The sequence below is a fragment of the Kryptolebias marmoratus genome, linkage group LG4, assembly GCF_001649575.2.
Source record: "Kryptolebias marmoratus isolate JLee-2015 linkage group LG4, ASM164957v2, whole genome shotgun sequence".
NCBI classification, from domain to species: domain Eukaryota; kingdom Metazoa; phylum Chordata; class Actinopteri; order Cyprinodontiformes; family Rivulidae; genus Kryptolebias; species Kryptolebias marmoratus.
In genome coordinates this window covers 2,440,113-2,464,187 of record NC_051433.1, presented here as the reverse complement: position 1 = coordinate 2,464,187, position 24,075 = coordinate 2,440,113, and the positions used below count along the sequence as shown (strand labels likewise).

The 24,075-nt window shown below is 42.8% G+C and overlaps 2 protein-coding genes across 3 annotated transcripts; one reads left to right on the top strand and one right to left on the bottom strand.

Annotated features, from left to right (window-relative positions):
• Window positions 1-43: 43 nt before the first annotated feature.
• tomm34 (translocase of outer mitochondrial membrane 34) lies at window positions 44-5,437 on the top strand. Of its 2 annotated transcripts, none has more exons than XM_017429227.3 (8): window positions 44-299; window positions 1,549-1,692; window positions 1,812-1,911; window positions 2,125-2,277; window positions 2,357-2,529; window positions 2,615-2,762; window positions 2,845-2,971; window positions 3,798-5,437. In XM_017429227.3, the coding sequence occupies exons 2-8, from the start codon at window positions 1,563-1,565 to the stop codon at window positions 3,897-3,899; spliced, it is 933 nt and encodes a 310-aa protein (XP_017284716.1). In that variant the 5' UTR covers window positions 44-299; window positions 1,549-1,562; the 3' UTR covers window positions 3,900-5,437. The 2 variants fall into 2 exon arrangements, with proteins under 2 accessions (XP_017284716.1, XP_017284715.1); XM_017429226.3 differs by having other exon boundaries at window positions 45-299; window positions 1,546-1,692.
• Window positions 5,438-6,930: 1,493 nt separating this feature from the next.
• ywhaba (tyrosine 3-monooxygenase/tryptophan 5-monooxygenase activation protein, beta polypeptide a) lies at window positions 6,931-21,061 on the bottom strand. The gene is made up of 7 exons (XM_017429228.3): window positions 20,921-21,061; window positions 16,240-16,400; window positions 14,418-14,558; window positions 11,756-11,879; window positions 10,740-10,903; window positions 10,290-10,385; window positions 6,931-9,425 (listed from the first exon to the last, which is right to left on the bottom strand). Exons 2-7 carry the CDS (start codon window positions 16,390-16,392, stop codon window positions 9,369-9,371), a joined length of 735 nt encoding a protein of 244 aa, XP_017284717.1. The 5' UTR covers window positions 16,393-16,400; window positions 20,921-21,061; the 3' UTR covers window positions 6,931-9,368.
• Window positions 21,062-24,075: the final 3,014 nt, after the last annotated feature.

Below are 24,075 nucleotides of genomic sequence, written 5' to 3'. Positions count from 1 at the left end.
TTCCTCCACTTTGCGGGGTACCTGAACGCAGCTTTGGGCTGAAGTGAAACTGATCCGCTTCGGGAACCCCCTCTTCCTCCTCCTCCTCCTCCTCAGCCGAACAGAAGTTACCAGAGCCAACCGGTATGTTCCTGACATAAAGTCTGCTCGGAGCCGAGGAGAACCGCGTGTCTCGGGACCCCCAGGACCTCTCCGGTGCCCAGAGGAATGTCAGTGTCAGCCGGGTCTAAAGGAGACAGACGCCGGTAGTCGCTCTCGGTCAGACCGCGAAGAAGAGGCGGATTCCCCCGCTGCTCCGGGTGAGACATGCTAATGCTAACAGAGCTAGGCTAACACGTAGCCGGCTGTAAAATAACCTCCCCCTCTCTCACCCAGGTGTGGGACCCTGTCATCATCACCAAGGGCCTCGTTTTTATGTAAAGCCTCGATGATTTATCATAAAATTAAACTCTGAATGATTTTTTTTAGAAAATAAAAATTGCGAACTAGAAAACAGCAATCAAGCTAACGTGCTCTTTCAATAAAACGATCCTCCTTCAAAGCAGCTAAACTGCTTAAGAAAGTAAGAAAAACACTCAATTATTGTTTTTCTGTCTTTGTTAGCAAAGACAACTGAAAGAAGTGAAGCTAGCAGGCAGTGATATAAAAAGTGAAAGTGTTTTGGAGGCCATCTTGTTCACGGGAAAATATAAGAAGTTGTTTGGTAAATCAGAGGGAGTTTAGCCTGAAAAAGTACAACTTTTTCCACATCTGGTTTATTATGTTAGTGTTATTTGGTGTACACAGCATTTGGTCCAGGGTTTATAACCAAACATCTTTATTGCACATGTTTTCAACCTGTCCTGGACTTTTAAACACTGTTATGAGGAGGTAAAGAAGGATAAATGTGTCAGGAAATGAATAAAAGTCAGTTAATAACTTTGTGATGTTTTCGACAAGCCCGAGTGCAAAACTTTAATAAAAGAAAGCAATAAATCATCTTTAAATGACACAGAATCGTTGGAAACCTCTGAATTAGTTTTGCTCTTTTATTAAAGTCGTGAAGACCGATTCTAAAAGAAACGTAACATAAGAAACAAAATAGTTTTTAGATCAGGGATGTCAGACTGCAGGCCTCGAGGCGACGCTGTCCTGGAGGTTTTAGGTGTTTCTGCTCTGACACACCTGATTTTAATTGGTTTAATCACCTCCTCAACAAATCATCAGCTTCTCCAAGAAGATGTTGTCCATTTAAAGCAAGAACACGACTAAAACGTGGAGGAGAACGGCCTAGAGGAACACCGTTTTAGACGGTTTATCTGTCCTTAATTTAAATTCATGATCGGCTGTCAACCACGTGTGTGTTTACCTTGGAAAACAACCCAATGTGTCAATGGTAATGACTTCTGTGGAAGATTACTTTAATTAATTAACAACTGATGGCAAAGACTGAAGTTAGTATGAAGATGTTTCACTCCCCGGCCACGGCGTCCCTCGTCCAGTCGGTCGCATGAAGCAAGCGTGTCATTTAGAGAATAATAATTAACCTTTCTACTTTTTCTTTAGCAGGTAAAAACGAAGCCATGCCACATAAACACAAGTCCAAGTCCTGGGCAGCGCTAAAGCAAGCCGGGAACGAATGTTTCAAGACGGGTCAGTACGGCGACGCCACCAACCTTTACAGCCGCGCCATCAAAGAGCTGGAGAAGTCCGGTGAGTGTCGGAACCTGTAGGTGCTCTGCTCCTTTATAGTCCAGGAATGAAACAGAAACCTACTTTTTCAGGTGTATAATTTGACTGTTTATTTTACACCGACCTTTCTTCTTGTTAAGGTAAGAAGAACACGGAGGATTTGGCCATTTTGTATTCAAACCGTGCAGCCAGCTACCTGAAGGACGGCAACTGTGCAGAATGTGTGAAGGACTGCGATACGTAAGTCTTTATTTTATTCTACATAAACCTGAAGCATTCATCTTATTAACGTTCTTCAACTTGTAAAACTTGTCCGTTTTGTTTCAGTCCTGTCCAGATCTACTAAAATCCTTATTATCCCTCATAAAAGCTCTTTATTAAGCAACCTTTCAGATGTAGACAGCTGTGAGTAGCCCTTGGAGCCTAACCTGTCACCTGCTTGCCTTCTGTCAGATCTCTGGAGTTGTCCCCGTTCAACATGAAGTCGTTGCTTCGGCGTGCTGCTGCCTACGAAGCTCTGGAGCGTTACAGGCACGCCTACATCGACTACAAAACCGCTCTGCAGATCGACTGCAACATCGCGTCTGCTCACGACGGCACCAACAGGTCCGTACGCCGCTCCGCTTCTGTCGGGGAAAGGTTGAATTTAAACCTTTTTTTATTTATTATTCTCTTCTTCCCTCAGGATGACGAAGGCGCTGACAGAGGCAGACGGTCCGTCGTGGAGAGAAAAGCTTCCTCCCATCCCCACCGTGCCTCTGTCCATGAGGGAGAAGTTCCACCAACAAGCTGCAGGCAACGCCATGCAACCTCCTGCTGCACCTCAGCACAACGGCATCAAGCAAACAGGCAGACCTGGTGTGTAGCTGCGGTCACCTGAATGTTTCAGCTTTTCTCCACCTGCTCTGTTTAATCCGCTTCTTCTCTGCTTCTTCCACATCAGCTCCGAGTGACAAAGACGTGAAGAAAGCTCTGGCTCTGAAGGAAGAAGGCAACTCTCTGGTGAAGAAAGGAGAGCACAAGAAGGCCATCGAGAAGTACAGCCAGAGCCTGAAGCACAACCCCAACGAGGTGACCACGTACACCAACAGGTGAGCCCAGACGCCGACGCTGCTTCAAACTCTGGAAAGAAGCTTAGAAACGTTTGAAATGCGGTTTGTTTGTGTTCGTCAGGGCGCTGTGCTACCTGTCAGTGAAGCAGTTCAGAGACGCCGTCAGAGACTGCACCGAGGCTCTGAGGATGGACGGCAGCAACGTTAAGGCTCTCTACAGGAGGGCGCAGGCTCACATGGCGCTCCAGGTACGGGTGTCCAATCACGGGAGACGACCAGCTTCAGAGTAAAAATAAAATAGACTTCAGTAGTATCAGTTTTATTTCTCCACACAGTAATTATTAATCCAGGATCTCTCTATTCTGCACCAAATTACAAATTACCCTTCACCAGAGGGTTTCCTTAAAATCCAGAACCGTCTGCAGAGGTTCTGAAGCTCCTGGTGTGAGTCACATCTGAGTCACATCGATGTTTAACCTAGTTTCCCCGGGTGTGTCTGGAACCCGTCAGAACCTTTTTCAGTTTAGTTTCTGTGATTCTGAAGCGATGGAGCTGTTTGTTTTGTTATTTTTGCTGAATGGAAACGAATGAACTGTAGTTTGAAACTGCAGGGATTGTTTGCACAAATAAAAGAAGCACTTGGTGCCACTCAGGACTCGTCCTCTGGAGCAAAAACAGGCTTGTGATGTCCGCTAAATACCAGCCTGCATTTCTCCTGCAAACCCTCAGTGCAGGTCTGTGAATCCTGCAGGCTGAGGTGGCAACAAAATGATGTCCTCAGGCGGTGATTTTCACAAACTGAGCGTTTGAATCGAGTCTCTCGGTCAGAAACAGTCAGAGTCCAGCTGGAGGGTTGTTGTCTCTGACTTTTTAATCACCAACTAGTTTCCAACAGTGGCTTTAAGTGAATTATGATTTGCTTCATTAAAAGTAGTAAAAGTCAAACTGGATCATTCTGGAGTGAACTCTGCAGAAAACAGCAGCTTGTTTCTGGTTTCACAGCTGAAAATCTGACATATTTCCTTCAGCCTCTGTCAGCTTTTAGCTCCTTTTTTTTATTTGTGGTCTCTGCAGGACGTCGGCGCCTGTGTGGACGATCTGAACAATCTGCTGCAGGTGGAACCAAAGAACACGGCCGCCCTGAAGCTGCTGCAGGAGGCGCAGCAGAAGAAATGAGAACCCGCCGGGAGCTCGGCGCTCTGCAGGCAGCGGCGACACCGCTCAGGCTGCTTCAGGAGCCACTTCAGACCTTCAGAACCCCGAGCTTCTGAAAACGCAGCTCTGATTGGCTGGTAAGAACAGGGCGAGCCGCAGACGAAGAGGTGTTTGTAATTTAACAGATTGTCACTTTCATTCAGTATTTATGGTTATTTATGTCAGCTGAAATCAATGCCACACATTCTCTTCATTGTAAGAAGAAACCTTTATCATCATCACCGGGACAGGAAGTTCAGCCGCGAGCTTTTTTAGGAAACGTGAATGTAGGACAGACCGAGTTTCATTAAAGTCTCCAGAGGCTCAATAAGACTTCTTTTCATTCACTGGCTCCAAAATCTGATCCAACTTCCCAACATTGCTCATTTTTATTAGTTATAAACTTTATTAGTTGTATTATTATTATTATTGTATTATATAGTTGTTTTTTATGAGCCTAAACAACCATAAGAAAAATATAATACCAAACATAAACAACTCGTGCTGCGTTATCTGGAAAAGGACGTGAAAAATACTCTATAATATCTATAAAATATAATCATATTTGCTCACTTTTTTGTGGGTTTTAGTTCTGCACACAGAATGTAAACATACAGCACTGATACAATCTGCTTTTATTCCTGAGCTTTGTATTTAAACATGCATGTTTTGTGGTATCCATCAGAGGGTGCTACCAACACCCCTACTTCCCGTTTCAGCTTGGGAATGAATCTCATTAATAAGAAGATATTTATGTCAACATCAGTTCAAAGTGCAACAGCAGGCTGAAAACGGTCTGATTGTGTCCTTACATCGTAGCCACGGTCCCATAAGGTGGACGCAAGAGGAACAAGAAAAGTGGCTTTAGTTTGATCATTTCTGCAGCCTCGCCTTCCCTGATGTGTCACAGTGGTTATCACCAAACTGAGGCGCCTAAAAGCTTCTCAAAGTAACTTTCTTATAAACTGTAAAATATTTAGTTGAATATAAAGAGGTAACCTGGGATTTCAAAATAAAAGCAGAGCAAGGGAAAGCTGTGGGTTATATTTACATGGAGGTGGTGATCATAAAGGTTTATTCACTGTTTTTCTGTACAGATTAACATTTTTCACTTTACCACTCAGGTAATCGTTTATCTTTGTGTTGTTTTTTTTCGTAGAGATTTTGTGAATATTTCAGAAATGGGACGTAGATCTTTGAACATTTAAGTTCAGTTTGACTCCATATCAGCGTCACTCTCGACTTATTTGAATATTTTCTGTGCGGTTTGATAAAACGGGAAGCAGAGGGTGGTTTCAAACAATGGCAGCCTGTCGACGTATTTGTTTGAAGGTTCTCCTGTGGGTTTGTGTAGACAAAGCGCCATCTCATTCTTCTCCTTTTTTCTTTACCTGAAATCTGTCATTACTGAACCTGCTGTCGATCCACTTCCCCATCTTACCCAAAGTGCCTGCCTTTTGTTTTTCTTCTACTGCTTTCGGTTAGTTTCTGCAAAAAATAAAGAAAAATCTGCACCTCGAGATATGTCATCGTCTTATTTCATCTCAGCTCAGCAGACGGATGAGGAACGAATTAAAATGTCCTGGTTCCCCAACATCCAACCGTCGCAATCCAGGCGACATCAGAGCCGTTACATAACTGAGGCTGAACCCCTGAGTCTGCTCCCCATATTTTATGATGGTTGTCCATCTTCAAGGTAACATTTTGGGACAAGTGGTGAAACTTCTGAGGTCCGATGACCATTAAATCTGTCCCATCAGCATCAAGAAGCAGGAAGTTCTTTGATAAGCAGCCCCTCATCGCTGTCAGTGTAGTGTCCAGCTGTTTGGCTGCAGATAATTGGCCTAACAGTGAAAAGTTACATTAAATGAACGTAAAAGGAGACCAGGAGGCAGAAGATGCAGGGACCCAAGCACAGACCCTTGAAGGACCCCATGCTTCACAGCTCAGGTCTCAGAGAGTTGGTTTCTAAAGCTGACATTGTGAGGTCTCCCTCAGCCAGAAACTCCAATAAAATGTTCAAGTCTGTCCAATAAAACAGGTCCACAGATTCAGACGCAGCAGAATTAGAGCTGATGTCCAACAGATCATTGATTAAAGCTGCTTCTGTGGAGTTCTGAAAGAGGAAACAAGCTGTGGAGAGTCGAGGCCTCAGTGGGGTCAGAGGTCATCGGAGCAGGAAGGAACAACCTCAGACATCTGACCAGAACCCTGAAACTATTCAGCGGGTTCCTTCATGTTTGCAGCCGAACCTGTGACTGCAGCTCATCGTTGACAACAAACATCCTCCTTTTGTTTGTTTTGTCTCCTGCTTCTGTTCAGCTGCAAAGAAAACTACGATCTGAGCCGAACCGGAGCGAGAACGTCTCCCCCGGAGGAGGACAGCTGGGCTGATGTGGGCCTGAGCTCGTCTCTCTCACTGTTTTTTACAAGAGAAGCTGCCGTGGCTCTGCCGGGGTTGCTAAGCAACCAGCAGCAGCTCCAGGATGTTTATGAGCATGAAAACAGTCCTGGACATATAAACGGTCTCAGGACGGGCTGTTTGCAGGAAACGATCGAAGCTTTGCTGCGTTCTCGCTGACTCGGGCAGGAAGTTGAGCCTGGCTGCTCTGGGAACACCTGGAGATCCCACAGGAGAAGCTGAGTGTCTCTGGGGAAAGACGTCCCCAGGACCGGACCATGGTACCAACATGCAATAACATCCAGGGACATAAACGAGCACAACCACGACTCATCCAGACGGGTTTCTCTGCTGGGGAGCATGAATCAGTTCAGTCTTCAGCCTGGAGGGGGCGCTGAAGGCCGAACTGGGACCAGATAAGACTGAAGGCTCCCGGTATCTGTGGGGTTATTTGCATTTTCCTCTCATCTGGTTGCGTCGGCCGTTTCCCGAGCCTTGGACAGGAAGTCGGACCGCCGGCGTGCGTCTCGGTCCCACAGAAAAGCAGAACACATGCAGCAGATTAGCAGGCCAGAAGAAACAGAGCCGGGCTGATTCGGAACTGATAAAATCTTTATTTCACTTTTAATTGTCTTTTACATTTTGTCCTGTTTATAACATGTAAGGTGAAACTAGAGTTGGATTTTTCTTTTTTTTTTTTTAAAAGACATACACAAATTTAATATTACGTCAATAACCAGGGTGAGAGGAGAGGTATTCAAAGGGGAATTGTATTTTTATTTTTATTAAAGTTTTCTCATTTTTTTTGATTGGTGTCCTTAAACTAACTCTAAAGTTTCACAACCACGTGCGCGCTAAGCAATAAAACCGTCACAGAAGCAGACTTTTTTTTTTTGTTATTTTTTGGGTTGATATTTTTTTAATTTTTTTTTTAAATTATTTTTATTTTAAGCAGAATACTGGTCAGTAAAAACAAAATGATTTCAGATACCAGATATACAGACAGGCTCGGTGCCACATTCACTACTGCATGGGATCAGTTTTCCTTAGAAAGCGAAGAATAACTGCCTGTTTTTGTTCAGCTAAAGAGAAAAGAGCGACAGGGAGGATTTTTTTTTTGTTTTTTTGAAACCATTTTACACCTTTTTAAATGTCAGTGCATGAAAATATATGTCCCAGAAAAAGAAGAAAGTAAAAATAAAGAGACATCTACAGAGTGGAATGTCATGGTGCTTTAGACAAGGTTATTGTGACACTGAGTGGACAGGAGGGCAAAAACTGCATTCTTTAGATAACGTCTGCTGATATTTGGGTCAAGTTTGCTTTTAAGCCTGCGTGGCGTCCTGATAACAACCACAAGGAGGCAGAAAATGTACCGTTGAGTGTTTTTGTTTTGATGCAGGCGGAAGATGAGCTTCAAGTTGCCTCAACACATCTAAGAAGAGAGATCCAAACTACAGGTTCTCACTTCGACTGGCTGATCGGCTGCGATTTGGCTCCTTAAATGCACGCAACTGTCGAGGTTTCACTGCATCACAGATGACACTAAGAAATCACAGTTTGCAGACTTTTTCTCGTTAGTTTGAGCTCAAACAAAAAAGGAGGGCTTTTAACGTCCCTATGCAGTGACATTCCACGGAGTGTACCATTTTCCACTCATGCTGCAGAAGATGGAAGTGGCGATAAGTGAAGGCATGCGTTCTTACACCGCTCAGCTGTGAGACGGGACTGAAGGACGGGACGGGACACGACGAGGGCAGAGAGGGGAGGGAAGCAGAGGAATATATATCCATATATCCACCAAAGCATTAAACAGCAGCTGCTCCAAAGGTTTTATCTGCAAGCAGGTGTCAAACATCACAAACCATTTTGTTGTCCAAAAAAAACCAACAAAAAAAAACAAAAAAACAACAAAATAACCCAAACAGATTTACAGTTAAGTTCTAAAAATGTTTTACAATTTTACAGTTTTTCAAAAACAAAACAGGTTGATTTTGCTATACAAACACACACATCCTGAAAAATAAACCAAAACAAGCAAAAGGAGGAGCATGTGGTTAAGGATTTATAACTTTAGGGACAGTAGTTCTGATGTGGAGCGGCACCTGATGGGGTGGTGTGGGGTGGGGGGGGACAAAGAGGGGTCGGCCCCGGGTTTAATGAGGAAGATGTCGAGAATCGTCTCAAGCTGGAATGTTTCTGCCCAATAATCTCTGAATTTCTCCCTTTTTTATTTTAAATTTAAAGCTCCAAATTGGAATCGTGTTTTTTGTTTTTGAGGAAACAGAAGCCGCAGGTGAGAACACACCTTTCAGTGTCACAATACAGCCTTGTAGGAAGACCCTTCTGTATAAAGCTCAGCAGAATCCCACTGCTGCTCAAACACAATCCCCCCTCCCCTCCCCTCCCAGATCAGTGAGTTTTCATCATCAGACGGACAAACTAAGCATCACAGCGTTTGTTGAAAATAAACGGGCAGTTTAATAACCTTTGTTGTCTTTAAAGTGGAATAAAACCAGCCATTTTTGCCAGTACACTATGAAAAGCCAAAAAGAGAAGGAATGAACAACTATATAAATGCTTTCACTTACTAGAGAGAAGTAGAGGAGGGGGGAGGAGGAGGAGGAGGAGGGGGAGAGAACGACTGAGATGTTAGAAGGAAAGGATGGAGGAGGAACGTGGGCTCGGAGATGTAGTTTGGGAGAAAACCCCCTCCCTGCGTGCGATAAGACTGAAGCAGCCAGAGCTTTTAGTCTGCCGGCCTGCATTGGAGTGCCATGATGGAGGGAAGGTGGGGGTGCAGAGGGAGGGAGGAGGGAGCAGTTTGCTTCACCCCTCCCCTCGTTTTTTCTCATTAATATTTGCCTGTGAAGGTCGGGTGCTATTCATGCTGTTGCTTATACAGAAGGGAGGTCGGGAGGCTGGGCATGAAGGAGCAGGACGAGGACATGAGCGGGCTGTTTCATGTGTACGAGGAGGGAGGGGGGCAGAGGAGGAGAGAGGAGGAAAAGGAGGAAGAGTATGGGGATGGATTAACAGTGAAGTGCGCTCTAGTTGTCTCCGTCGCCGGGCTCGGCCTCGTCTCCCTGGTTTTCTGATGTCCACAGCTGCGAACAGAGAGCAAACAGGAAGGGGTTAAAGATAAACAGGAAGAACTTTAAAAACCACACAGAGGAGTTTAAACTGGGTTTTTAATTTCTGTGTTTCTGCAGCTGCAGGATGGAGGGGAAACCAGGGACGTCCCGGTCCGATCCCAGGTACCAGAGCAGCCGAGCCACTCCTGTCCTGACTGCTGCAGCCGCTCTGACGTGTTTGTATGGCAGCGGCGAGCAGCGGGACGCCGGACAACAACATGTCTGCAGGAAGGCGAGCTAAAGCCGAGCCGAGCCTCTCTGCTCTGTCAGCTGTGAGTAAAACAGGCCGTCGAGTTTCAAAAGGCTACAATTACAGAAGGGGGGAGGGAATTTATCGCTCCGGATGACCAAACTATGAGTGTTGGTGGAGGAAAAAAAAAGCTCTCAGTTGCCTTTTGGAGTCACGACACGTCCTACCCCCACTTAGTCATGAAACATGACATTTTACATTTAATCAAATTACATGTAAACTGACTGGTACCAGCAGCACAAGCCGGCCGTGGCTGTAGTCATTAAAAACTGAAGGATCAGGATCTGAATCTTTCTTATTGTGACAACCTGACACTTCCTGAAAGTCATCAAAAATCTTCAGCAGCTTTTAAGTCATGTTGGGAACTTTGAGAAAACAACCAACTATCAAAGACACAACCTCCTGTTAAAGCTGTTGGTTTAGTTTTTATGCTCATATTTAATAAGGTTGTTGGCAGTTTTTACTCTTAAACTGCTCATATTTGGGGTCACAGACCTCTGGAAGGTATCCATCTTTATAAAAGATCTACAGATAACAACGCTAACGCACACGTTCCCGAGTACTTTTAAAAAAGTACTTATACTTACAGTAAGGTTGTCCCTTAGTAGCTGCATGATCAGCGTGCTGTCTTTGTACGAGTCCTCGTTTAAGGTGTCGAGCTCAGCGATGGCCTCGTCGAAAGCCTGCAGGGAGAAATTCAGAGATGAAGCTTTCTGTTCGTTTACTGTTAACATATTTATGTCTCATTAAACGATCCTCTGCTGCTGCATTTGTTGGAAATATTTAAATTACTCTTCAGATCCTCGACCACAAGCAAACACACCAGGAAGGGAGATCGAAGATGCTAATCTCAGCAGCTGCTTGGTTTTTGAGAGGGGTTGTGGAGCTCAGGAAGAAGTTCAAAACAATCTAATGATTCTTACTTTGAGTGTTTAAAGATCACTGCCTTCTTTTTAAAAAAGCTCTCAATCATCTGTTAAATGTGTCTGAATGATGTCCTCCTGTGTGACCTGTGACCCCTGAGTCCGAGCACCGACCTGCTTGGCCAGAGAGCAGGCCTGCTCGGGCGAGTTGAGGATTTCATAGTAGAAGACGGAGAAGTTGAGGGCCAGGCCGAGCCGGATGGGGTGTGTCGGCTGCATGTCCTTCTTGCTGATCTCGAAGGCGTCCTGGTAGGCCTGCTGAGAGTTCTCCACCGTGTCTTCAAAAAACACAAAATACACAGATAAGTCAAATTCATCCATGGAACTTATGATCTATTTGTGAGGCAACAAGTGTAAAAAACATTAAAGCCCAATTTTAAACCTTTCTTGCACCTGACATGTTAAAGTTTAAATAAAAGGCAACAAGTCCCAGACTTCACTGAGGGGAGTGAAGACTTCTGGCTAAAAGCATTAAGGTGCACGCTGCAGGTCGAACTTGGGCTGCAGAATTCCAGGGATTTCTAAAGTTGGAAACGTTCATGGAAACAGGAATTTCAAATATCGAAGGCTGACCCTTAACAGGGATTTTTACAACATATTTTCCCAGAACCTTGACTAAAACAGCAGAACTCCATTGCTGTACCACCCAGTTTGTTTAAATTATCCCAGAAACTCCCATGAAGAGTCTCCAGTCTGGAATATTCCAAAGAGCCTCCGGTGTGTCATCCAATGGAAAGTTTCTGGTAATTTAACAGAAATCCTTAGTTACAGCTTCCTAAGGAGTGAGTGCATCATCTTATCACCATGGCAACTAGACGACTGAAAACCTTGGCTGTAACCGTCTCCTGGCAACACTGACTGAGGCGTTCCTCCTGCAGCTTCAGCACACGACTTCGACTGAATTATACGTTGGGTTGGTTGTTATTAATGCTTTTAATTCTGAACTAATTTCCCTCAGGGACTCAATAAAGTCTCTTTCTATCAACTGTTCAAAGGTGAAACATCTGATAAAACCTCCTTACCGATGTGTGAAATGATCATCTGTGTTAATAAAACCACTGATCTCACTGAAAACGCTCCTGAACCCTACAGAGGTTAGAGAGACATCTGACCTGAAGGCAGATACTCACCCTTCTTCCTGTCCCCAGAGGCCACCTCTGACAGGTATCTGAAGTAGTCTCCTTTCATTTTGAGGTAGAACACCTTGCTCTCTGCCTGAGATGCGTTGGGAATGAGGAATTTGTCGAGGAGGCACTGAAACAAACAGACGACCGGCAGGTTTTTACAAAAGAGGACAGAACAAGAAGCTGCTTTTCTGTTTACACAGCAGGGCTCACTGAAAATATTTGTTTTGTGGGCATTTAAGGTTTCATTTGAATGTGGGAAACAGAGCAGTTAAATGTTAATGTGTCCTAAACAGAAGTCTTGAAAAAGGTGTAAAAGAAGTTTGCAGAGCGGGTGACACCGGCGTCCAACATGCAGGTTCTTTTTGTTCCTGCTGCTGCTGTCCTCATCTGATAGCTTAAGAAGGGTTTTATCCAGATCACATGATCGGCTCTGACTTCACACCTGAGCATCTCTTCACATTCAGACCTTTCAGTTACACAATCCTGGTCCTGGAGGGCCACCATCCTGCTCTCCAGCAGGTCTATCAAGTTCTGCAGAAACCTGTTAATCAGCCCGTCATTCAAATCAGGCGTGTCGAAGCAGAGAAACACCTAAAACCTGCAGGACGGTGTTCCTCCAGGACCAGGACTGGGCCCCACGGATATCACATCACATCGTTTTTAAAACGTTTCAGTTACATTTAACTTTAGTTCTGTTTTAATATTCTTACAAGTGGGAAATAAAAGAGCAAATTAACTCTTCCAGTTTAAAAGTTTAGACTAAAGATCAGATTCAATTAAATATGTTAAGAAAGTATTAATCATTGTAAGAACATGAAACGCACTGATTAGGTCTCAGTTTGAAGCAACATCTGCCCTTTAAGACTGGAAAGTCCTGTTTTGGTGCCCAACGCTCTCCAGAGTTTGATGGTAATAACAAAAATAAATCAGTCGACCTCACTGTTATTTAAAAAAGCACTTCTTTGAAACACTGAGAGCTTCTGAGGGGGGGCAGGCCTACTTTAACCAGAATCAGCAGCTCAAATATGAAGTGAAGCCACTCAGGAACTCCTAAAACTAGCAGAGCTCAGGCGTATGTGGTTGTAGTTGACTTGTTCTGAAGACAACCAAAGACAGGAACGACCCGAAATCGACTCGTAGTTCAGGGTGGAGGAGCGAGGATGATGCATTGAGGACGCATTAACCAGGAGGATGAGCCGCTGCAGCCCAGAGGACAGACGCAGGCAAGACGGAGAAAATAAAACCCTCAGAGTCAAGTGGAGGAAATCAAGAATATTAGAGAGTCTCAAAACTCAGAGTCTGTAAATCAGCAGAGTCTGCACCTGGACCCGCCCCGCTCTGCTCTGATTGGATAAAACTTGAAGCTTTGTTGAAAGCATTGGATGGCTTTAACAGGCCCACGTTTGTAAGCTTTTATATGTTCATGCTCTTTCTTCTTCTTTAAGGACAGCGTGTCTCCACCTATCCTTTCCTCCCTTCATTCCTGCAGCACCACATCACCACTGAGGCTTCAACATGGTTTGACCTTGAAGATATTATTAGAAGTCTGCTCATGCGCTGAAAAATGTGAGACTAGCTTGACCTTGAGCAAATTCTCATCAGGATGTGTCGGTAAGAGAGGCAGATGCTCGTGAAGCTACATCCCGTTTGCCGACCACACGTTTACAAATCAATTTATTTTTTATTTTGTGTCCGTCTCTTAAAGGCAGGCTGATCATTCAAGTCGCAGCAGGTCCAGGCATTTTAACCCTGCTGTACTCCAGCCACCTGAAGGGTGACTGCAACTAAAAGCCAGGTCCAGAGACCTTCAACAACATCCCATTTTCTCCCTCCACCTCTGGCTTTCAGCTTTAAAATCACCGGCTCAGATGTTTCTACCATTCAAATCGTATTTAAAAACAAAAAGAAAACAGATCGCCGTGTTTGGAAACGTTACTCTTATAGATAATTATTGTTTGTTACGGAGAGGGAGAGGCAGGTTCTGTTTGTGTCCATGAACCAGTGGACAAATCTGAACTTTTGGAGTCAACCTGATTAAAAACCAGCTTCAAGTCAGTGCTCAAAGAATGTGTTAACGATCAGTCTCAGCTACTACCACCGTGCTGTAAAACTCACTAACAGGTTACACAAGATCTTCAACATTTTGTCATTCACTACAACTACAACTCTAATTTGTTAAATAGTTTAAAACCCTGGCATGAAAGGCAGCGGGCGACAAGCATCCCTTTAAGGATCGTTAGACCTTTTTACTACTTAATGTTTATCATTATAGCATCTGAATGCAGAAAAGTCACCTGCAAGTGAGGAAGTAATTCCACTGATTCAATCTCGAACCCAGACCACTCTTCTGTGAGCACCTGTAGCAAGCCACCCACACTAATCTGTGATTTTAATTATATACAAGCCCACCTTCGCCCTGGGGGTGGAGGGACATTTCATGACTTGTGATCTTACCAGTCACACATTATTTTGTCTCTCCTTGAAATAAATCAAAAAGATGAAGTGGAAAAGCGGAGCAGCAGGAAAATGAAAGCCTGGTCTGACCGCTCTTTCCAGCTGCCGTGTCCACAAACACCGTCGCAGCCAGGAGGGATCAGAAAGCCGACGTGCTGCTCCCACCACCACCTCCCACCTCGCCCCCGCCCTTCGCCGCTCATGTACGTACCAGCACGTCGTTGCAGATTTCTTGGAGCTCAGCCTCAATCTTCTCGCGGTATTCGCGGGCCATCTGCTGTTTCTTCTCGTTGCCCTCCGTCTTCTGCTCAATGCTGGAGGTGACACGCCAGGATGAGCGGCGAGCTCCCACCTGATAAAACAACATATGTGCAAACCTTAAACTATGGCTACAATTTAAGACAAAGAATCTTTGCAAAGAAACGCCTGCTTGGGGAATATTTGGGTATTTTTCTCTGTCACAAAGTTGCTCTGCACATTATATTCCCTAAACCCTTAAACTTCAGCAGTGCAGGCTCACATAATGTGTGCTGCAAAGGTTCGACTGGGAAAAGCTTCCTCTCTACAATAATCCAGACTGCTCATTCTGTCCTGCAGCACCCAACACACACAGTAAATACTTCTCCTGAACATTTTACAAGTTATCTGATGAAGAACACGGGTCCTACATGTGGAAAGACAGACAGGACATAAATATTATTCTAACAATTTTCTCCAGAAGTCATGGAAAGTCAGAGAGAAAACCAACAGAGCGGAGAGCTAACACCGGGGCGCGGGGACTTCTGCTCAACAGCATTTGTTATGACAACAAACGGTAACGCTTTTCTTAAAGGAACCGTTAAGTTTCATTTTAACTTGTAATCCTGTCTGTTTATGAGACAAACACTGAGCCTGGTGTAGCTTCAGGCCGGCAGAGGAAGCAGATACATAATCTAATCCAGCGGCTCACCGTGATGCAGACACCAGATCTGACAGCATTTACCTGGACTGCGTTACGAAGAATACATGTGTTCAGGTGAGTGATTATGACATGAAACGGTGTGTTATTGTATGTTGTGACAGTGCTATCAGTGACTCATTCAGCCTGGATGGGACGCAGTCTTGTTTAGTCATGTCATCGTTTCCTCTGCCAGTAATGTTCTGAAAGCTCAATTCAAGGATTATTACACCAGAAATTACTAGAAGAGGCAAAACTCCATTGAGGAATTATTAAACGTTAAAACTAACTCAGGCTCCATCTACATGAGAACGTCGATTTGTGAGCATCCACGTGGATTTTAGAGCCTCTAAAACCAGGCTCCAGAATGAAAAACAGACCCTGAAACCGCCACCTTTGCATTTTTTGGCGTTGACAGCCTAAACGCAACCGTTTGAGAACAAAGTCTCAGTCCCACCCCCTGCCGAAGCTGCGGCTCCAAGTGTGACAGACGGAACGGCGGCAGATTAGATGTTTGGGTTCGTGTCACGGATGGTAGTTTGTCAGCTGCAGAAAAGCCTCCATTTACCATTTAACTTCCACGAGCAGACAAGGCTGGGGAATAACAATACTGCCTTGGATAGAGCAACAAAAAACTTAGCCAAACAGGAAACTTATCACTTTAAACGTTCAACATTACCACAGTAACAGTTTAAGGGTTTAAACCATGTCTCAGTGGAAACTGTGCCTGAAAGGAGTTCATCGTGTCTGACAGCTCAGTCAGAAGTAGTTTAATGTGACATGAAGCAGAAATGTCTACAGTTTGCAGCATCTGCTCCACGTCTTCCTTTCTGTTGCTGGTGTGTATTCGTGGTAGCGTTACAGCGCCACATACGGGCCTGGCGCAGTGACTGCAGCGTTTTGGAAAAACAGCGTCTCCATGTGAATGGAGCTTGGTGAAGGGACGCACATCCACCTTTAAAATGTGTCTACTGATTAACCTTCAACGATCCATTATGAATATATATATATAAGTGAAGAAACTAATTAACCATAAGCTTTACTTTGTGAAGTAAGTCAGAGTCAGATCACAGTGGTAGTCTGACAGGAACCATACCACGTTCTTATAGGCGACAGAAAGCAGGTTGCGCTCCTCGTTGCTAAGCTCGTGCCCCTGCTCCGTCACAGCCTTCATGGCAGCCGCCATGTCGTCGTAGCGCTCGGCCTGCTCTGCCAGCTTGGCTTTCTGCACCAGGTCGGCCTTCTCCATATTTTAGGCTGCGGGACAAAAGAAGGGAACATGGAAGAAAGGACAGTCAAGATTAATAATAGAAAAAGGAACAACCAGAAGGTGTGTAACACGTGTGTGTGAAGGATAAACACCGTGGCAAAGATAGTGCAAAAAGTAAAAAAAAAAATAACAGTTCCTATAACAGCATGTACAGAAAACAGATCTAGTACCAAAAGCCGATCATAAACAGTCAAAAACGTAACTCCTGAAGCCACCTGCTCCCGGTTATTCATCCCCGAAGGCTTCCTGTTTTCCAGATCCGTAGGTCTAAGTAGGCCACCATCTCCAGCTCTTGTCTTCGAGCATCAAGACATTTAATCTGTTGTTTTTATTCAAACTGTATGCATACAGAACCTTCATCCACAGCAGAAAACCAGTTTATTTGAGATCTGCAACAACCCTCCACCAGAAGGAAATCTAAAAACCATACTGCGGAGTTCAAGCATCCTCGAGACTTACATGACCTTTGACCTGCCTGTGAAAGCAGAGAGTGAGAATGTAATTTCCCTGAGGTTAAAAAAATAATAAGACCTAATAAACTAGAATAAATGCCAACAATCAGTCTTTATCTGAGAGTTTGTTTTTTTAAATCTACTAAAATTAAAACATTTTGAGGAAACTGTTGCGCCAGATTTGACATTGTGACAAATTTTGATTTGAAAGTAAACGATCTGTTATTTATTAAGTTAAAGGGTTACAGTTATATAAACTATGAGACTGTTTACAGATCAGAGAGCTCTTTTATTTATTTATTTATTTTTAATTGTGGGATGGAGTGGAAACTGGGAAGGAGACACGATCCTGTGATTTCATCAGCCAATTTCCAATTAAGCCCACATTTTAATCTCAGCAATAAGCTGATTTACAATTAGTTTGACAATATCTCTTCACAGTCAAATAAGCACCTGCTAAAGTCCTCCGAACCCTCTCTGTGGTTATACCATCCATTGTCTCCAGCAGTCACTGTGCAGGAGGCGGGGGACACTGTGGACAGGTCCATCACAGGGACACAGAGACAACCATTCACCCTCTCACTCACCTATAGGGACAATTTACAGTTACCAGTTAACCCAACATGAATGTGTCTGGTCTGTGGGAGGAAACCAGAGGAAACCCACTGGTCCATGGGGAGAACATGTAAACTCCACCCAGAAAGGAGTCCAGGACAGGAGGCGATCCTGCAACCTTCTCGCTTGAACCACCGCTCCACCGTGCCACCAAGTCAAAATCATTAAAAATAACTAGTCCGTCCACAAAAACCACCCAGGTGGATTTTACCACCAAGACAAAGTAGGATTATTTAAAACAAACCAACTAAGTAGAATTATATTTTTGTTCAACTAATAGACTTTATTGAACCTGCATCTTTACCAGATTAACTTTAGGAATCAACTCAGCTTAAGATGGCTGCCACATTTAACCACCAAAATGGCAACAACTCGGTCACTTTTACAGAGGCCGAGCTAAAATGTAGCGTGGTAGTAGCTGAGAGTCTTGCCCAACACGTACCTTGAGCGCCAACAGATAAGCCATAATCTCTGTTTCAGTCTGTGGTATGCAAAGCTGCAGGTGATAAGCATCAAGTTAGAGAAGCTAGTTTTCATTTTAAGTTTGCAAAAAAAGAAAAAATATTTTATTTGTCGCTGCACTATACTTAGAGTCTGATCAACAGTGAGCTGTCAACAGAAAGCCAGACAATAAACTACTGCTATAAACTATTATTTAACTTTTTATTTGACATTTCTGGTGGATGTTGTAAACCCAGAAGCAGAAGCAACTTTTAGACTGTCACAAAAAGCCGTGCCTTTGTGTTTTCAGACTTTTAATTGTCCCACCAACTCAAGATTCATACCAGTATAATAAAAATGAGCATCTCAGATCTTCTAATATTTGTCAAATCAATGTAAAAATGCCTAAACTTTTTATCCTAGGCTGAAAAAACAAAAAACCCTATATTTAGGTGTTAATGGGCTTTTAAAGACACTTAAAACAGTTCCAGAAGTATTAAGAGCAGCTAGTTTTTAATTCTAACATTTTTTTAAACTTAGCCCCGATGACCTTGTGTTAGAAAACTACTAACCAACTATGAAGGAAAGGTAATAACCTCTGCAGGCCTTTCTGTGAGGTAAAGATAAAGCTGATATAAAACTCTGCCACGGAGCAACTAACCCGATTGTGTCGTCACTCTTATGAGCTTTCTTTGGTTTTGCAGGGAAATGAATAACCTCTAAGCTGAGAAAATACCAAAAGTACCCAAAAGGTGCTGCTTCAAGCGCTAAAAAGTAAAAAATAAAGTAAAAAAAAAAATCACTTATCTACTCATTTAGAGTGGATATCCATTAGTCTTCCAAAAGACAAAGCAGCAAAACCATTAAGCTGTGGATTCATTAGAAATTCAGAAACCCATTTTGTTCATTATTAGGAAAATGTAAAAAAAAAGGAAATAAAACCGTCTGTTTGTTTGAATTATGCTGACAAGAGAAACCTTTTGGTTGAGACTCAATCCAAACCATCTGAATTTAATACGGTAAATATTTAATTGTAAAAATTAGATAATTTGATATATATTTTAAACCACCCCTTTTACCACCAAATATATATAAAAAAACGATGATTTAACAAAATAGAAAATTATCTTATTATTATTTTAACTGTTTTTCTGCACTTTTTATGCTCCACTTTGTTTTTTTTAAATATTAGTAAATATAAATTGTGCCAAATGTTACTTTTAATATTTGACCTGTACCTGCCATCATACGGATTTGGCTTCTTTGGTTTTAAATTATTTGAATACTTGGGAGAGGATTAGAAACAAAAATTTATCTAATGAAGTATCTAAAAAAATCAAACTTAGGAAATGTTCACAAAACCTGAGCGGCTCTTTATTTACTGGTACAAACTGCAGTTACACAAGGAAGTTTGCCCCCAAAAAACCTAATCAATGACTTACCTTTATGGCGTAATAACACCTTTAACCACAATCTGCTGAACAACCTGATTTAAATATGGATACAATTAACCCACAACAGAGTGGGTATTGTTTTTGTATGATATATATGAAAGTACTGGGAAAGTAGGTATATGCATAGATGTGTGAATATATATAAATATATGTAACAATGCAATCATTTAAACAATGTGCTAAATTAGGATGAGGGGAAAAAGGAAGTCATCTCATTTAAACAATTGAATAGTGGAAAAAAAGGGGTAGGATGTAAAGCTTATGCTTCTCCTGCTCCTTTTAAACACGTTAAATTAGTTTAATTTATTGTCAGTTAGATGTTTGTTCTTTCTGAACTGAAATGTTCGGATAAATCTTATTTAATTGCCACGATAAAAGGAATTTAACATTTAAAATCCCACTCGTCGCGGACAAATCGATTAAATTCGACCCAGTTCGGCTTTCACGACCACATCTGGCACCGCATCTGCCTCGATCCGCACGTGCGAGCCTGATATCCATCCACCTCCACCTGGCTGACGATTCTCACAGAGGACAAAAAAGGAAAAAAAAAAAAAAAAAGCGGTGGTGGAGGGGGGGCGCACCACCTTTAACCGCGGTCAGACCACCACCAACAGCCCCGGATACAGGGTTCCAAACCCGGCCACCGAGCCTCGCAGCACTCGGTGCTAACAGCGCTACGCCCTCCTTGTCGCATTCCCCTGCGGAATTTTAAGATGGAGAGACAGATTACCGCCGAGCTCCCCCTCGGTTAGCTTAGCAGCTAGCAGCAGGGACCTGACCCAGTTCAATCCGCGCCGCGATGCGCCAACACCCAACCGAGAGGGCCCGGACACCTCCGCGGGCGAGCGGCGTCCCTTCCACGCCGCTTTCCTTCTTCCCCGCCCCGCGAAACCGACTCCGCGTTGGAGGAGACATTTTGTGCCCTCCGTTCACGTTATAACGAGACACTCGAGGGAAATACGAAGGGTGTGTTAGCTCTCCCGTTACTGCGCCATGACGGAGCTCAGACGTTCACTTGGCGATTAGCTGCATCTTAAACTCACCACAGCGACTAATACGGGTGGATGCATCCGTTCAAGGTGACGCGACGAGCAGCCGAGCGCTAATTTTGACGCTAAGGCGCCGTGCCTTGCAGTTAGCACTGGATGCTAAAATGTCCGGGCTGCGCTCACGACGGCTCGGCCGCTGCTAAGCTGTCAAAATGGCCAAACCGGAGCAGAAAGCTTCTCCCTCCCCGCACGGGGCTCCGCGCTCGCACCGACACGTGCCCCCGCGGTGGAAAGGTTTTATTCTATATTTTTTGGCACATCGAGCAGTTAATCGACCCACGAAACCTCGTCGCGGCTGTTTCGCGAGTTATTTATCGTTATGTGGCCACATTCTCCGGGCCTAAATCCTTCGCACCCAGCCCCAAACCCACAATAGGCACCTTCCGCCGCAGACCCAGTCAGCGGTATCACCGCTACAACGGCCGCTCCCCTCGAAACGCTCCCTTTAACCGATATATAAGACAACAATCGACTGATATATAAGCGAACTCACATTTAGAGCGTGCTTAAGATCCTGATTTTATTCGCTCAACGATGGGAGTCTCTCAAGCCGTCCTCCGCTCGCTGCTCAGGGTATTCAGGGCAGTACCACTTCCGCCTGCTCTGACACTTCCGCTTCCTCTAGACCCCACCCCTCCCCCCGCCAATATCCATGGCAACGGCGCCAGGGGGTTTCCTAAGCATCTTGCGAGGGGCTTTGACGTCAGGAGGACCATGGCAACCGTTACAGGATGACGTTCGCCAGTCTCCGTGGCAACTGTCTCCAAGAGGCCGCCGCTGCCGTATCTTAAGTTCACCATCGTGTCAGCTGATACGGTTCTGTGTGGGTTATACAGAGACAATGCTGCTCTTTACAAGAGTTTTTACTTAATAACATGCAAATCTGTTACGCCATCTGCACCTGCGGAACCAAATACTAGCTTCTAAACCTCACTGGGGGCCTGCGAGGCTACAATTCTTATCCAAAAATGGATAAAATAGTAATACGGCGGTTGGGTCCGTAATATACAAACACTCCTGCCTGTATGTTTCAACTGTATGTTTATTTTGTGGGTCTTACAAAACCAATATTTTAATATGTCCTTGTGTTTTTGTTTTTTATTTCTGGTGATTTTTATTTATTTATTCATCACACACAAATTTAGAGTCACTTAGCATTTACAGTCTGAATTACCTTAAATCCTAGAAAAGCTGGGCCACCCGAAATTAATAATCATAAATGTTGGAGAAGCAGAGCTGCCTAAAATGAATGATTAAATTGTAAAAACGCTGCATCGCTTAAATGACCATAAACACTAAAGCTGCACTGATTAAATACATCGTCTTTAAATACGGGAAAACATGTACAAATATATAAAATTAGTCTTAAACTGCTGATTATGAGAAATCTTACATATAATGAAACCGTTTCACTTTTAAAATTGTCTCCTCATTTCCTGAACCTTCACAGACTTTCAAAATAAGAGCATATTTTCTCAGGAAAATAATCAATTAATCTTTTGTTTTAAATTAGAGATTTTAACAACGTTCAAAGGTAATAATTTTTGCCATCTTTAAACCATTATCTCACCAGAAAAACACATAAAAACAGAAAAATGTGGTAAATATGAGCTGCTGAATCAAAACGTTTCTTGTGTTCTTGTTGTGATCGGAGAAAGTTTGGATGTTTCTGCAGCAGATTACTGAGCCGTTCTGCAGAGACGGATCAGAACCAGAAGTCACAACTAATTAGGCAGAAGGATTAGAGTCAATTTTATTTACTAGCATTCAGCACAAAGCGAGATTTGATTAATTCAGCTTGATAATCAGGCTCAAATTATCTTGTCATAACATTTCATTATAAGTGATTTTATTATGAATCAAATTAACGTGGTTCACTTTGTTGTAGGATGTTAATTAAAAGAGAGTAAAACTTTTTCTTTTCTTTCATGGTACTGCTGTAACAAGAATAAAAGCACAGCAGCAGAGGAACGTGACACCCTCTGGATAATCAATCATCTGATCAATAACGTATTAAACAGATCAGTTTAGTTTGTTTTATTTGGAGTTCTGCCCCTCATCTTTTTATATCTGCTGCTTTCATTAATTCATACAAACCGTTTTCCCTCAAAAAGAGAAAAAACAGGAACAGGAATATGTAACTTAAAACACTAACAGATCATTTGAAATACAGCATGAGATTCTGTTTTAACCCAGTCATCTACAACTGATTAATTCCACAACATAAAATAATCGGAGTCTAAAACTGTGGAAAACTTGGCTTTTATTTTCTATTTAAATTGCCTAAAAAGTAATATGTGTTCTTATGATCCACCTGGAATACCTCAGTTGTCCTCTAAGTCTGAAAAAGACAAAAATAAGTTAAATCAAGAAGGTTGTTTGGTGAATCCTTTCCTCCCAGGCCTGCAGTTTGCAGTGTTGGCCACTAGATGGTAATAAAGAGCTGCTATAGTTTTTATTTTGGTTCAGCTTGACTGTTTATGAAACTATTATGAAATATGAAATTAAGGAAGTTGAACAAAACTTATTACAACTAATCTGCATGCTTGTTACTCACAGTATTGCTTTCATTTTATCTCCTTGTGCTAGCATAAAGAGATCCCACACATCTTTGTAAATGGATTAAAAATACATCAAACACTTAGTTTTTCTGCACAAATTACATTTTTCCTGCAACATCATTTTGCATACAGCATTATGTTCCAGTAATAAAGCTTTTTTTTTGTTCTAAACCTACAGATTTACTTTCTGGTCGTCATTTCTTGAGCAGCTAAACCAATTCACTGTGACCTAGAAGTGTATTAATTTTAGAACATCGTCATCCTCCGCAGGAAGCATTTCAGCTCAGTGTGTTCTGCATCTATTTTAGAAATTACGGTCTGAATAAAATTCCTCATTATTCTTTACATGCTTAATCTGTTCTTGAAGACGCAGCTTTTTATTTATAGTGAAAGTTGCAGAATGACTCACAAACTGAACAAAGAGAGGTTTATTTATGCAAACGGTGAAACATTATGAAACACGTGTAATCCTTTGAAACTGACCTATAAACATTCATCTGGAGTTTCTATAAGTCTAAAACCTGGGCTGAAAATACAACCTCATTTCCAAAAAAGTTGGGACTGTGCATAATGAAAAATAAAAACATAATTTTCACGTCTCATAAACACATATTTTATTTACAATAAAACAGTAAACATATAAAGTATTTAAACTAAAGAGTTTTACAGTTTTTAGAAGAAAAAAAGAGGTAATTTTGAATTTGATGGCAGCAACACATCGTAAAAACGTCGGCACAGAGACAAAACGGCTGTAAAAGTTAGTGGTAAACAGCTGATTAATTCAAGATGGCTGCCGCAGCTAACTGTAAACACAAAAATGGCTACAACTTTACAGATACTGAGCTGAAATCAGACGTGGTTGTAGCTGAGGTTCATCCCCAACACTGATTGAAAGCTACAACTTTTAGCATTAACTGTTTCAGTCTGTTAGCAAAAAATCTCGGAACGATTGGACAGATTTTAATTAAACTGTCAGAAAGTCATCATCGGATGTAGATCGACAGCTGATTTATTTTGGAGTCAATCCAGTTCAAAACGCCCGCCACAGCTAATCAATCTTAGTGAACAAAAAAAGTCTATAACTTAG